Source organism: Vitis vinifera, chromosome 13 (assembly GCF_030704535.1).
Source record: "Vitis vinifera cultivar Pinot Noir 40024 chromosome 13, ASM3070453v1".
Classification (NCBI taxonomy): Eukaryota; Viridiplantae; Streptophyta; class Magnoliopsida; order Vitales; family Vitaceae; genus Vitis; species Vitis vinifera.
Genome location: NC_081817.1, coordinates 24,930,125 through 24,944,090, shown reverse-complemented (window position 1 = coordinate 24,944,090; position 13,966 = coordinate 24,930,125). Strand labels below are relative to the sequence as shown.

The following is a 13,966-nucleotide window of genomic DNA, read 5'->3' as shown; positions in this document are numbered from 1 at the left end:
GCTATCAAACACCACAATGACAACACCACACTCCATCAACATCACCTCTGCTGCTAGTCCTCCAAACACTGAAATTCCTCTTATCACCATCAACATATCAACTCAAGCACCACTCAAACCCACCTCCACAAATTACCTATCCTAGAAGCTGCAATTTGAAACTCTATTCATTGGATATGACCTCATTGGGTATATCGATGGATCCAAACCATGTCCTCCCACCACCATCACAACAAACAACACTGCCACAACCAATCATTCTCACAAACTTTGGATTCGTCAAGATCAGCTGTTGCTAAATGCCTTAATTGGCTCTCTTTCCCCTACTATCATTCCCTTCATTGCCCAAGCCAAGACTGCCAAAGAAGCATGGACCATCCTTGCCAATACCTATGCCAAACCCTCACGTGGTCGCATCAAACAAGTCAAAACCAAACTTAAGAATCCAACAAAAGGCAGCCAGAATGTAACCGAGTATCTTCATTTTGTCAAAACTTGTGCTGATGAACTAGCCATCCTAGGTGTACCACTAGATCCTGAAGACCTCACCGACAAGATCCTCGATCGCTTAGGCGATGACTACAAGGAACTGGTCTGTGCAGTACAAGCTCGTGACACTTCCATCACATTTGATGAGCTCCATGAGAAGCTACTCTCCTTTGAAGCCTCTGCACCTGCAATCACAAGTTCAGAAACTTCAATTCCAATTACTGCCAATCTGATTACTACTCAAAAAGCGCTATTTCATAACTTGTAATTAACTCTTTTAAACACTTTTGAGTAGTAGTTATCACCTTTTAACCCAATTAACATATTAAGGACCCTTGCAATCAATTCTAATCAAATTGTGTTAAGTTTTGGTGTTTTGATAGCTTTTTTATCACCAAAGCAATCCGAGATTGAGGAGAGTTCTTTGGAATCCATGGCAAAAGATGTCCGGATAGGGCGTCTGGACACACCATCAGAGGGCGGCAGAACGTGGGCTGTGGCAGGCTATCAGAATGACGTAGCAAGGCTTGTGCACTTTAGTCAATGATCCAGACAACATATTCGAATAGGATATGCTATCGTCCTGGGTGTGATGATCGCGAGTGCCATGTGCTTCTCCCTGAGGGAGTCCGGATAGGGGAGCGCACCACATATTCTCTTAGAGAATCCGGATGGAGTTGCTCCCGATAGCGATGTGCGCTCTGTGTCATCAGGGGGAGGGGTCCCTACACCTTGCACACGCAGACGGCCCCCTTGCGACGTGTGGCATCGTACATTCCACCCGGATGACTCACATCCGGAATTCTGCTCCGCCGACATTCCACCTGAATGTCTCACATCTGGAATTCTTCTCCGCCGACATTCCATCTGGATATTTCGCATCCGGCGCCTGACGCCGGATGGGAGAAGAAGGCGTTTCAACTTCCCCGGTCAGACATATCCGGATCCTCTGAAAGCGCTTACCCGGAGAGTTTCGCAGCCATTTTGCACAGTGTCGTGGTGTTCTCCTAAAGCTTCCCGATATGTGCGACCAAAATTTTGAGATATTTTGCTTTAGATATTTGATGTCTAAATCCCCAAAATCTCCTTATAACCCACCTATCATAGGATTCCTTAGTCTTTAAGTAAGAACAAAGGGTGAATAACCTCTTATATATAGTTTGTAATTTCCTTTACAAGATAATGATATAATCGGATCTCGGAAGCTTGTTCTTAGAGACAACCTTTTGTATAAATAAGAAATATATTTTGTAGAGCACTTGCTCTGTTTTTCCTATATATATTTTTGTTCTCTTGTTATTTTTCTTTCTAGCCAATCAAACTCTAAGGATTTTTCCTCAGAGGATGAGAGGCTAGGCTCTTCGTCTCTTGGAGTGAAGAAATCCGGGTAAGTTTCCTCATGCATAAATTGGAATTTTTGTTGTTTTAGTTTTTAATGAAGAGAAAGTGTGACCCGTTAATGGTTTTTATCTTTTTAGTTAACTTAAAACGCCTTTAAATCACCCGGGCCAACACTTGGTAAGGCAAGTGATCTCCGTCTATTGAGATACACTAGTTTATCTCTTGCGAGCCTTTGGGAGGTGGTTTGAAGGTAGGATTTTCTAGAATAGCCAACACTTGGTAAGCTTTTGGACTCTAAGGAGACATCCATTAGTTATCTCTTGCGAGCTTTTGACGGGTAATCCAAGGTTAAAGATCACCTTGAATGGCAAGTGCTAGGTGAGAGGTATGAGCCATTGCAAGATGCATCAGTGAGAGGGATTTAGTGTTTAAACCCATTAAAGGGAAGCATCTGTACCACACTGGTTCGGGAAATAACTATATGTTAAATCTCCAATGCGAGGAAAAGAAACAAGTGACAGGAACTTCCTTTTTGTATGAGGAACCTGAGCCTAGTGATCTGAAACTCCAAGAAACACTTTTCTTTGTAAGTAAAATCAGTTACTATTTTTGGTTAGTTTAAAACCAAACCTTTTTCCACCAAAGATTATGTTTTCTTTTAAAGCTAACCTTGAAATGAAAAGGCACCAATTCAACTTTGAATTAATATCAATTGTGAAGTGAAAACCCATCCCAGTGAACGATCCTAGAGCCACTATGCTATAGTAGCTTTGTCTTTGCTATCCTAGTTCATGGTGTAATAGGTTATAAATTTTGTTGATTACTCCCTCAATCAAGGAGCACCAGCTGGACATGAATCAGCTGATACACCAAGTAGGCACGAATCACAATCCAACAAACAAAACAAACCACCAATGGTGCCCAAACAAACCAAATAATTGGCATATCCCCTCTCCCTCACATGCACCTATTGGCAACCAGAATTGGCGTCCACCAACACCCAATAATGGTCGTCCACCAATTAACTTAGATCAACGCTTCCAAAATCGTAGCAACCGTCCTCCATCTAGACCTTATCAAGGCTTCTATCAGATTTGTGGCATCCAAGGACATACAACCAAGAGATCTCCCTCATTTCAAGTGCTTCCCATTCAATCCTCTACCATTGCACCCTCATCCTCCAACAACTCAACTGCTCCTTTGCAGCCATGAGTTAACTTTGCTGCGAATAGCACATCACCAAACCCGAGCTGGTTACTCGACAGTGGCGCCTCTCATCATGTCACAACTGATCTAAACAATCTGTCCCTTCACTCACATTACAACGGAATAGATGATGTTATGATCGGGGATGGTACAGGTCTCTCCATGACACACACGGGCTCCACTACTCTCTCCTCTCCACAATCAACTTTCACTTTATCTGATGTTCTTTGTGTCCCAACCATGAAAAAAAACTTAATTTCCATTTCTCAGTTTTGCATCACTAACAATGCATCAGTTGAATTCTTACTATCTTCTTTTTTTGTGAAGGATCTTCGCTTGGGGGTAATTCTATTCCAGGGCAGTACTAAGAATGGAGTGTATGAATGGACGACTCCCAAAAACCCGATTCTAGCATTCTCTACAGCCAAAACAACATCTATCAACTAGCATCATTGTTTAGGACATCCAACTCTTCCAATCTTACAACATATTCTTTCTAATTCTTGTTTAGAATCATCTTCCTTTATGCCAAAAGATTTCTCATGTACTGCATGCCTCTGCAATAAAAGTCACAAATTACCTTTTTCTACTTCATCACTTGTGTCTACACACCCTCTTCAAATTATTTTTTATGATGTTTGGACCTCTCCCATTATGTCTTCCACTGGTTTTAAATATTATGTCATATTTTTCGATCACTTTACAAAATATATCTGGTTTTATCCCCTCAAACGAAAATCAGATATTCACGAAGTGTTTAGACGCTATAAAACCATTGTTGAAAATTACTTCAACCACAAAGTCGTCACTTTATATTATGACAATGGGGGAGAATATTTGGGCCTCAAAGATTACCTTTATACCGTTGGTATATCTCATCTAACTAGTCCACCTCATACACCCGAACACAATGGCTACTTTGAAAGAAGACACCGTCACATTGTCAAAATTGGCCTCACCTTACTCTCCCATGCCTCCTTACCTCTCACCTTTTGGCCTCATGCATTCAATACTGCTGTATACTTAATTAATAGGATGCCCACCCCTACTCTCAACCCCTCCACTCCCTTTGAATTAATTTTCAAAACAAAACCAAATTATGCTAAACTCAAAATCTTCGAATGCTTATGTTATTCATGGCTTCGTCCTTATTCATCCCACAAACTAGCCCCCAAGTCCACACTCTGTGTCTTTCTTGGTTACTCTTTGTCCCAAAGTGCCTATCTCTATTTTGAACCAACCACCTCTAAAACATATATCTCTCGTCATGTCTAATTTGTTGAATCCATATTTCCTTACACCACACTCAACATTCAGCAACCATGTCTTACCACCAACAGTTTCTAATTGGATTCCACCAGTTATCACCATTCCCATTCCTCCTCCAACACAACCGCCTTCTTACACTCCAAAAGTACAAGCTCCAAACTTGGCCCCTGTTGCAAATCACATCTCAAACACGTTTCTACCACCCCCATCAACCAGGACCTACACTACAACCAGAACCTGCCTCACAACAAGTCTCTACACCAGCTCCTCACCATTCCATGACTACCCGCGCCAAAAACCATATCACCAAACCTATCCAAAAACTCAATCTCGACACACACCTAGCCTCTTCCCCCAGTTCCGAACCCACACCTGTTGCTCAAGCCCTCAAAGACTCAAACTGGCGCAACGCTATGTCCGAAGAGTATGATGCCCTTGTTCCCAATGGGACTTGGGAACTTGTTTCTCCAACCGGCATCACCAACCTTGTAGGTTGTAAGTGGGTGTTTCACATTAAAAGAAACTCTGACGATTCTATTGATAGGTTTAAAGCTTGCCTTGTAGCCAAAGGCTTTCATCAAAGACCAGGTGTGGACTATCTTGAAACATTCAGTCCAGTAATCAAGCCAACTACTGTGAGATTTGTGCTTAGTATTGCCGTAAGCAATGGCTGGTCTCTTTGCCAATTAGATGTAAACAATGCCTTTCTCTAAGGTACTCTATCAAAAACAGTATATATGGCACAACCTCCTGGCTTCATTGACACTGATAAACCCACCCATGTATGCAAGCTTCACAAAGCCATTTATGGTCTCAAACAGGCTCCTCGGGCCTGGTATCATGAATTGTGCCAATTTCTTGTAGATTCTGGGTTCAAGAACTCTCACTCTGACACTTCTCTGTTTATTCTACATACTGGAACCAACCTCCTCTATCTGTTGGTATACGTTGACGACATTATAATCACTGGGAATAGTAACGATCTTGTATCCCAAGTTGTTGAGTGTCTAGCTCAACATTTTTCTCTCAAAGATCTGGGCCCTCTATCATATTTTCTTGGTGTAGAAGTTGTTCCTTATTGTCATGGCCTCTTACTCTCACAAAGGTAATATATAAAGGATCTGCTCACTAGAACTAATATGCAAGCTACCAAACCAGTTCATACACCTTTACCAACCAACTCGTCCTCCATCAAGTTATCATCTGGATCGCCTCTCTTTGACCCCACGGAATACAGAATTGTAGTGGGCAGCCTTCAATACTTGTCTCTCACTCGTCCGGACATTTCATTTGCTATTAACGAAATGTCTCAGTTCATGCATCAACCAACAGATGAACATTAGACTCTAGTTAAACGAATTTTACGTTACCTCAATGGCACCGTAAATGATGACCTTCTTCTTCATCGCACCTCACCGCTATCCCTTCATGCTTTCTCTGACTCGATTCATACCTTCCTCGATGCTGACTGGGTAGGTAACAAGGATGACTACTCTTCAACTGGTGCTTACCTTGTTTACTTAGGCAACAATCTCATTTCCTAGAGCTCTGAGAAGTAGAAAACTGTGGCTCGTTCTTCTATTGAGGTAGAATATCGCTCAGTTGCTGCTACTACTGCTGAACTCTGCTGGGTTTGCTCTTTGCTCTCTAAACTTTGCATCAATCTGGCCAGCCCCCCAGTTGTCTACTACGACAATGTCAGTGCAACACAGTTAAGTTCAAATCTGGTCTTCCATTCTCAAATGAAGCATGTGGCAGTTGATTATCACTTCCTCCGTGACCAAGTTCAATCTAGTGCTCTTTACGTGGCTCATGTTTCATCTACAGACCAACTTGTTGATCTTCTAGCCAAACCTCTGCCTCATTCTCAATTCTAGAAATTACGAGTCAAGATTGGCCTCGTTCCACGTGGCCTATCTTGAGGGGGCATATCAGCATCTAACAAAGATATGTTATCCGATCTTTATTCAAATTCAAATATTTCTTTGTATATAGCAGAGTAGTTGAGTCTTCCTTAAGACTAAGACTTCCTCTTGCATATAGGAGTGATCTTGTTATTCCTCTGTGTATATGTACTCTATTTTGGTTAATGAAAATCAGTAGAAAAATCATAATTGATTCTCATCTCGACAACATCCTCTGACCAGCTGACCCAACCTGTTCATGTTGTTTTTAAGGTTTTCAATGAAATTCTGTTGGTCAAAACATTTAGCTATAAATAGACCCTTAATTTAGACCCAAAGATGAAAATCACCTGTTCAAGTAACCATTGAAGCTGAACATTAGAAGAAACTTGGTGACTACTCAACTTCAATAAGCTCCAATGGCTTCTAAGTGGTTTGTTGGCGCCATGGCAATCTTGGCATTTGTTCTTCCTGTTGTGGCCATGGCAACTGAATTTACTGTTGGAGATGACCAAAGATGGACCATTAATTTCGACTATGAAGCTTGGGCTAAGGAGAAAATATTTCATGTTGGAGATAAACTAGGTAATGTAGGTCAAGCCTTAAGCTATGATTTCATGTTCCTTTTTATCACTTCCTTTTATTCCAGCTGCTAAAAGTATTATGGTCAATTCTCATACATGCAGTCTTCAAATACATAGCGAGATGGCACAATGTCTTCAAAGTGAATGGTACGACCTTCACGAACTGCACTATACCACAAGAAAATGAACCTATTACCACTGGAAATGATGCAATTACACTAGCCGCGCCTAGAAGGAAGTGGTACATATGTGGTGTAAACGACAATTGCGCAAACTATGGACAGAAGCTTGTCATCACTGTATTGGAAGAGTCGATGTCTCCTGCGCCGGCCCTCTCCAACCCCACAGCACCAGCACCCAACTCTACTCATGGGATCTCTAGGTCCGGTTATCAACTTCTGATGGCAGCCATGGTTGCTCTTGCCTTCCTAGCTATTTGATGATCTGTTTTTATTCCAGGAGTACCTTTGATCATCTAGTTTTCAAGAATTTTCTTTTGGTTTATGGTTTTTTCATTCAATTATTTTTTATATGATTGAAAGAAAATGGTATCTTCGAAATATGAAATATGGAAAAGAGAAATGAGGATGAATACCTGTTGTGACAGTCTTACAAATTTATTTATTTATTTATTTTAAAGTTTATTGATGTTTTTATACCTTGCTGTTTTATTTTTATTTAATCAATATAATATAAAGTTAATGTTGTAGTATGAAGAAATAATGTGAGCCTATATATAGAAGCCTTTAGATTATTGAAGAATGATGAGTTATACTTTCATAGACCACTCAAAGAATGAGAGGATATTTTTAATTTGCTTTCCACTTATAGAGACTTATGCTTTGTTTGGATTATGAAAATAATTAGGAAATAATTTTTTTTTTAAAAAAAAGCAGAAATCTCACATTCTCTTATTAGGTTTAATGTAAGAAAATTAGAAAGAAAATCAAATTCAATAAAATTTATTTGATTTCAAATCCTTCACTATCAGATGAACTTCCTCCCTTAGTTTGGTGTGATAAAAAAAGTGCAGCTACCCTAGCTGCCAATCCGATCTTCCATGCCCGCTCAAAACACATTGATATAGATCTTCATTTTATTCTTGATAAAGTCCTTCATAAAACCCTTAATATGTATATTCCCTCATCTGGTCAGGTCGCCGATATCTTCACCAAGCATCTTCCAAGCTTACAGTTCTCCACCTTTTATATCAAACTCTCCATTGTCCCATGCCATATAACTGAACAACATAACATTACTAGGAGTAGTAACTGAACATCAAGACTTGCAACAACAAGAACAGACTACCAGAAGCAGCAACCGCACCTTAAGACCTACAACAATATGAACAGACTATTGTTAATGATTAGTTAGACTGTTATCAAGAACTACTAAAGCAACAACTACAGTTAGACGGATTTGTATATATATATATATATATATGTAGTAGGCTTTAGAACAAAGTAATCAATAATAAATATCCCTATGATTGTTTTTTTGCTAAAACAAAAAAATCACTCCCTGGTAACTCGTAGCCTACTATGAATAGTGGCAATGATTGTCGAGGGTGGCCCTAGAGGTGGAAGGAGTCTCTCTTTGTTATCTTATTCTTCTTCTTGCAAATTCCCTTCTTATCCATGAACTCCGTTAACTTCCCACTTTTTACAAACTCTTTTATATGTCGTTTTGGACTTCAATACTTGTCGGTCCGATTCCCTTGATCCTCATCGTAGTCGCAATACTTATGAGGCTTGCACTCCCCCACTATGACCGAAAAGGGTTTGGATGGTCAAAATCCTTTCAATGACTTAATCTCTTAGAGGATGTGTTACTAGGACACTTTTTACAGCATATAGTTGGGTTTGGAACGATTTTCTAGATGAAAGTTAATATTTTCTCGAGTTCGCTTCTTCTCTTCTCTTTCAATTTGAGACACATCTTTCCTATTACTTCCCGACTAGTTACGAATTTGACAGAATGATGCTTCAATAAGGAGGGCACCACAGGAGGTAGCTTTCTTTATCATTGAGACTTCAGGTCTTCTCTGGCATGGCCTGTTTCCTTGCTTTAGCAAATAATCCCTACATGGTTGTCCGTGTTGAATTAGAGAGTGAGTTAATGAGGTTTGAACTCTTTGGAAGTCCTTTGAAAGCCATCATCACTGCTTGCGTGATGCATCACCAAACTTGAGATATTTCAATGTTAAATCACTGCAAATATGCATGCCTTTATTAACTCTCCTACACATTTTGCTTCCAACCCTTTTTCCTATCAAATAGAGTGAATATAGTATGCTATAAACACAACTTCCAAAGCTCAAGATTAATTCGGACAAGCGTTGATGGAACCATAATAATGTTGGTACCGTCAGACATAAGGGGAAGACTTTGCATAATAAGTGGTGGTTATGTACCATCATTTGGCATAAATGCATTAGATACTTGTGGGGATCACTAGTACTGCTAAACATGTTGAACTTCGAGAGAACAAACTCATTGTTGTAGCCTCCTCTTGGAGAATGTCATGAGTAAATGGTGTTAAAACAATCTCTCACAAGACATGAAGACGATGAGCTTTACATTACTTTCTTGTATCAATAGTGGAGTCTTATTTGGTCCACCCTAGTTGCCTATTAAGGCCTTCCTCTAAGACAACAAGGTCATGTACCTTAGATAATGTTTTGATCACTTAGAATCAACAAATCCCTTCTTGATCATTTTCTCTTTAATGTTACTTTTTTTTTTCTTTCTTTGTTTTTTTTTTTTTTTTTTTTTTTTTTTTTTTTTTTTTTTTTTTTTTTTTTTTTTTTTGCATGTAACCCTTTGAATTTCACATTTTCTTGAGCTAACACCCTTGTTTCTTTTCACTAGCTCCTCTATTCTTGGCAAGGTTTCCTTGTTTTCTTTCCTCATCCTCTTTTCCATTGTGGTTATCTACTCTTAGAGTTGTAGGAAAGCTGAAAGGTCCTCATGCAGTCACTTGCCACTTGAGTAAGTTTGCATTATGACTATCATTTAGGTTTTTCTACCATTTACCATAGACAACATCAATGTGTTTCACCCTCTTTAAAATGTAGCAACTCTATCCTTGAATATGACCTATCTTTGTGATATAGAAGAAGATAGAGTGGGGATTTGATTGACCCTCTTTGATGGTCAAGTTAGTCCTCGATCATTAATAAAAGGACAAACAAATAGGAATAGAGTATATGAGGGAAAAAAGACTAGGATAATTTATGTGTACCCTATCTTGGTCTAGCCTTAGGGTTTTATACTACCTTAGTTTAGGCATTAATTTTAGAAAGTGTTATGATAAAACCCTTAAAAACATGACATGATATAATAATAATAATAATGGAATTATTATTCATTAATAAGATTCCAATTTCCTCAATTTATTTGTCCTATCAATGCATTATACTATTAAAGCATTTAATTCTGATATCTTTTGCATTGTACATGATTTAGGTGTATTAGGAGTTGTACAAAAGATCCAAGTCATAAGTTTTTTGTAAGTATTTAATTTTTCATAGCTAATTCATGAATTTAGACAATTTATTTGAGGTTGTAATGTGCTAGCTCCTCATTAAGAGGATAACTTGTCCTGGTTATCGAGATGAGTTTCCTATGGTGAGTGTACTAGTGTGTATGGTAAGTTATGACATTAACTATCAAGTAGTTATGAGCTCTTAGCCTTGAGAGGACACTAAGCTTGTGTTAAAGTCATTAATGACTTTGACTTATAGGTGAGACCTTAAAGTGGTCAAATATTTCTCATGAATTAGGTCATTGTTAATGAAGATTGGTGGCAAAAGGTATAGTCAAGATAGGCACCATGACATCTCATGGGTTTGAGAAAACATGTCCATTTGGGTGATCCTAAGGACATGTGATCAAGAAATATATAGTTGTAGTAATTCCTTAATTGGAATTTGATATATGTTCTTTGTGAGTTAGAGTATGCTAGTTGATAACATAATAGGAAGATTTAAGAGTACTTAAAGATTGTAAAGACAATTTTGAGAGTGTGATAGCATATACCTAATTAGATTATAAACACCAATTCATGGGGAACCTACATATGATGAATAGTAGATCACATACTTGAGTTCTTGTATCTTATTGTAATATCATAAGATACTAGAGTGTAGTTGACTCTCTGTAATGAGATTTTGAGTTAACTTCAAATTTGGATTCTAAGGAAGCCAATAATTTTTCTATGGGTCCTAGTAGTCTTTGCTCAAATTCGTATTTCTTGATAGCATGTTTACTGAGGGTTATTTGGATTCTTTATTCATGTGTATATAAGAGCCTTTTAGTTAATGTGCAAGGTTGCACAAGAGCTTATGAACGGTCTCTATGGATTGGGTTAATTGATTAATTGAAGCTTAATAAGGTTAATTAATCAATTAGTTACTTAATAGATTAAGGACCTAAGCCCAAGATGGGCTCAAGTCGTTTAAGCTCACTAGAAGCTCTCTTAGGGGTTTAGGGTTTTACTCTTGCCATTACTATCTTCCCATTCACGTTAGAGAGGAGAGCCTTAGGCTTCGCTTGATAACTATTTTTAAAAATAATGTTCTATTCTTTAGGCAAAAAGAAGGAAAATATGTTTGAAAACCAAAAAACAAAAAATATGATATTTTTAGAGATCATCTTTTAGTTATTTTCAATTGTTTTCTAAGGGTTATTTTAAAAAGTATTTATACAAATATGAAGAATGATTAAAAATAAAATACTATGAATAAAAGTTAATTTCAAGATATAGAAAATAGATTAATAACATTTCAAGATCTAAAACAAATTTTTGTACTACAAAACATCAATGAATAATTTTTAAAAATTGTTTTTTAGAACTATTTTGAAAGCATTTCCCCAACAGAGCCTTAGCCACCACCCCTCTGTGAGGCTACTACCACCTCAAGTTCTAGGAACCAAGGAAAAGCTAGCAATCAAATGGAAGATCTCTCAGTTTATGAGACTCTTTCATTGATTGGAAATGATTTGGCAACATCCATATCTCAGTTAATGCACTATGAAGTTGTTGATCTAAGGTTTTAATATGCATATGCTTCCGCTTGTTAGATTTAGGGTCTTACAATGTTTTTGCATACACCCATTTTGATACATATGCCATGTGTCACTTGATTTGAACGACCCACATGTATATAGCTATGCTTCTACTAAAGATGGTATAGTTGCTAATACATCAGGCTGACATACAAATTTCTTTTAAATTTTTTCATTAAAATCCTTAATTAATTTTTTTAAATTTATATGCCTCAAATTTAAAAGCTTTTGCATTACATGCCTCAAATTTCTTTTAAATTTTTTCGGACGTTGAAACTAATTAAAGTAGTATTGCTTCCAATTTTGCATTTGACGTGCCGTTACATAATTAATTTCCATTCAAATTTTCTGTAACATGCGTGATCTAACCATGACATGTTTTTAAGAATAAAACGCATATCTGAGTCATGGATCATAAAGTGGTAGAGACTGCTTCATGAACAACTTAGATTAATTAAAAGGTCGTCCAAATTGGGTTTGGTTTGGCATTTTTGTGGTCCCACTTTTTCTATTTGCCTTTTTCCAGCCTAGTCTCCAAGCCGGCAAGAGTCACCCTCTTAAGGGAGTTCCATTTGTACTTCTAAAGTTAACAATTAGCCATTGTTTAGTAATTTATGCCAAAATCATGACTCCAGTTCAAAAAAATTATCGTTCTTTATTTGATAGTATGTTTGGACAAAGGAAATCTCTTAAAGAAGAAAATTCTTTGTTTTGTAACATTAGCTATGGCATAACTTCGTTCTAACCAGCCTGTTTCTCATGGTTGTTGAGGCTTTCGATGAAACTCCGAGCTAAAAAAGTTGCTATAAATAGACCCTTAAATGGACATCAGTGCAAGTCGGAGAAACACATTGAAGCTGGTATAAAGAAACTTTACCACTAATCAACTTCAATCAGCTCTAATGGCTTCTAAACATTTAGCTGCCCTTGCAATCCTCGCAATTCTTCTTCCTGCTGTGGCCATGGCAACTGAGTTTACTGTTGGAGATGATCAAGGTTGGACCATTAATTTCGACTATGAAGCCTGGGCCAAGGACAAAGTCTTTCATGTTGGCGATAAACTAGGTAATGTAGCTCAAACTATCACTTTCTTTTCCCTTTATGACTTCTTTTAATTCAAGCTGCTAAAAATATTGTCGCCAATTCTCATATATGCAGTCTTCAAATACACGGCGGGAAGGCACAATGTCTTCAAAGTTAACGGTACTGCCTTCACGAACTGCGCTATACCACCAGCAAATGAGGCTCTTACCACTGGAAATGATGTGATTACACTGGCCACCCCTGGAAGGAAGTGGTATATTTGTGGTGTGAACGACCATTGTGCCAACTATGGACAGAAGCTTGCCATCACAGTGCTGGAAGCGTGGGTGTCTCCTGCATCAGCCCCCTCCACCCCCGCAGCATCAGCTCCCTCCACCCCCGCAGCGTCAGCCCCCTCCACCCCCGCAGCACCAGCCCCCTCCACCCCCGCAGCACCAGCACCCAGTTCTGCTTATGGGATCTCGGTGTCTGGGTATCAGCTGCTGATGGCAGCCATGGTTGCTGTTGCTTTCCTAGTCGTTTGATCTGCTTTTTCTCCGGGAGTACCTTTGATCATCTAGTTTTCAAGAGATTTCTTTGTTTCATTGTTCTTCTATTCAATTATTTTTTGGACTGAAAAATGCGATGTGTGATGAAGTTTGAGTGGAAATGAAACATCCAATTTTTTTTGTTTCTATCATTCTAATTTGATTCTTTGATTTTTCTTTTCATTCTTTTTATCTAATTTAATTCTTTGACTTTTCACACTATCTTTCTAATAATTTATAAGGCATACTTATTTGTTTGCGATTTTTTTCCTTCATATTTACTGCAAAGAGCATCAGAATTGGACATGTGTCTGCACTTCTTTACTGAACTTTCGAAAATAATGAAGCTTAACATGGACTGAGTTCGGATCAGTACATACTTTCCTTATGTTCCCTTTGAAATATTAAATGGTACAAACTTTTGCATGTTGGTCACAAAACAAAGTGCAGGTTGCTGTGTATGCCCATTTGAGTTTCAACATTCTGCACATCTCCCTATCTTCTTTTAATGCTAGAACCACTCCACAAATTCT

At 38.2% G+C, this 13,966-nt stretch overlaps 2 protein-coding genes across 2 annotated transcripts; both read left to right on the top strand.

Annotated features, from left to right (window-relative positions):
* Positions 1-6,628: 6,628 nt before the first annotated feature.
* LOC104878027 (blue copper protein 1a-like) lies at positions 6,629-7,233 on the top strand. The gene is made up of 2 exons (XM_010647704.1): positions 6,629-6,794; positions 6,896-7,233. Exons 1-2 carry the CDS (start codon positions 6,629-6,631, stop codon positions 7,231-7,233), a joined length of 504 nt encoding a protein of 167 aa, XP_010646006.1.
* Positions 7,234-12,697: 5,464 nt separating this feature from the next.
* On the top strand, positions 12,698-13,585 carry LOC100852510 (blue copper protein 1a-like). The gene is made up of 2 exons (XM_010647705.3): positions 12,698-12,927; positions 13,021-13,585. The coding sequence occupies exons 1-2, from the start codon at positions 12,765-12,767 to the stop codon at positions 13,428-13,430; spliced, it is 573 nt and encodes a 190-aa protein (XP_010646007.1). The 5' UTR covers positions 12,698-12,764; the 3' UTR covers positions 13,431-13,585.
* Positions 13,586-13,966: the final 381 nt, after the last annotated feature.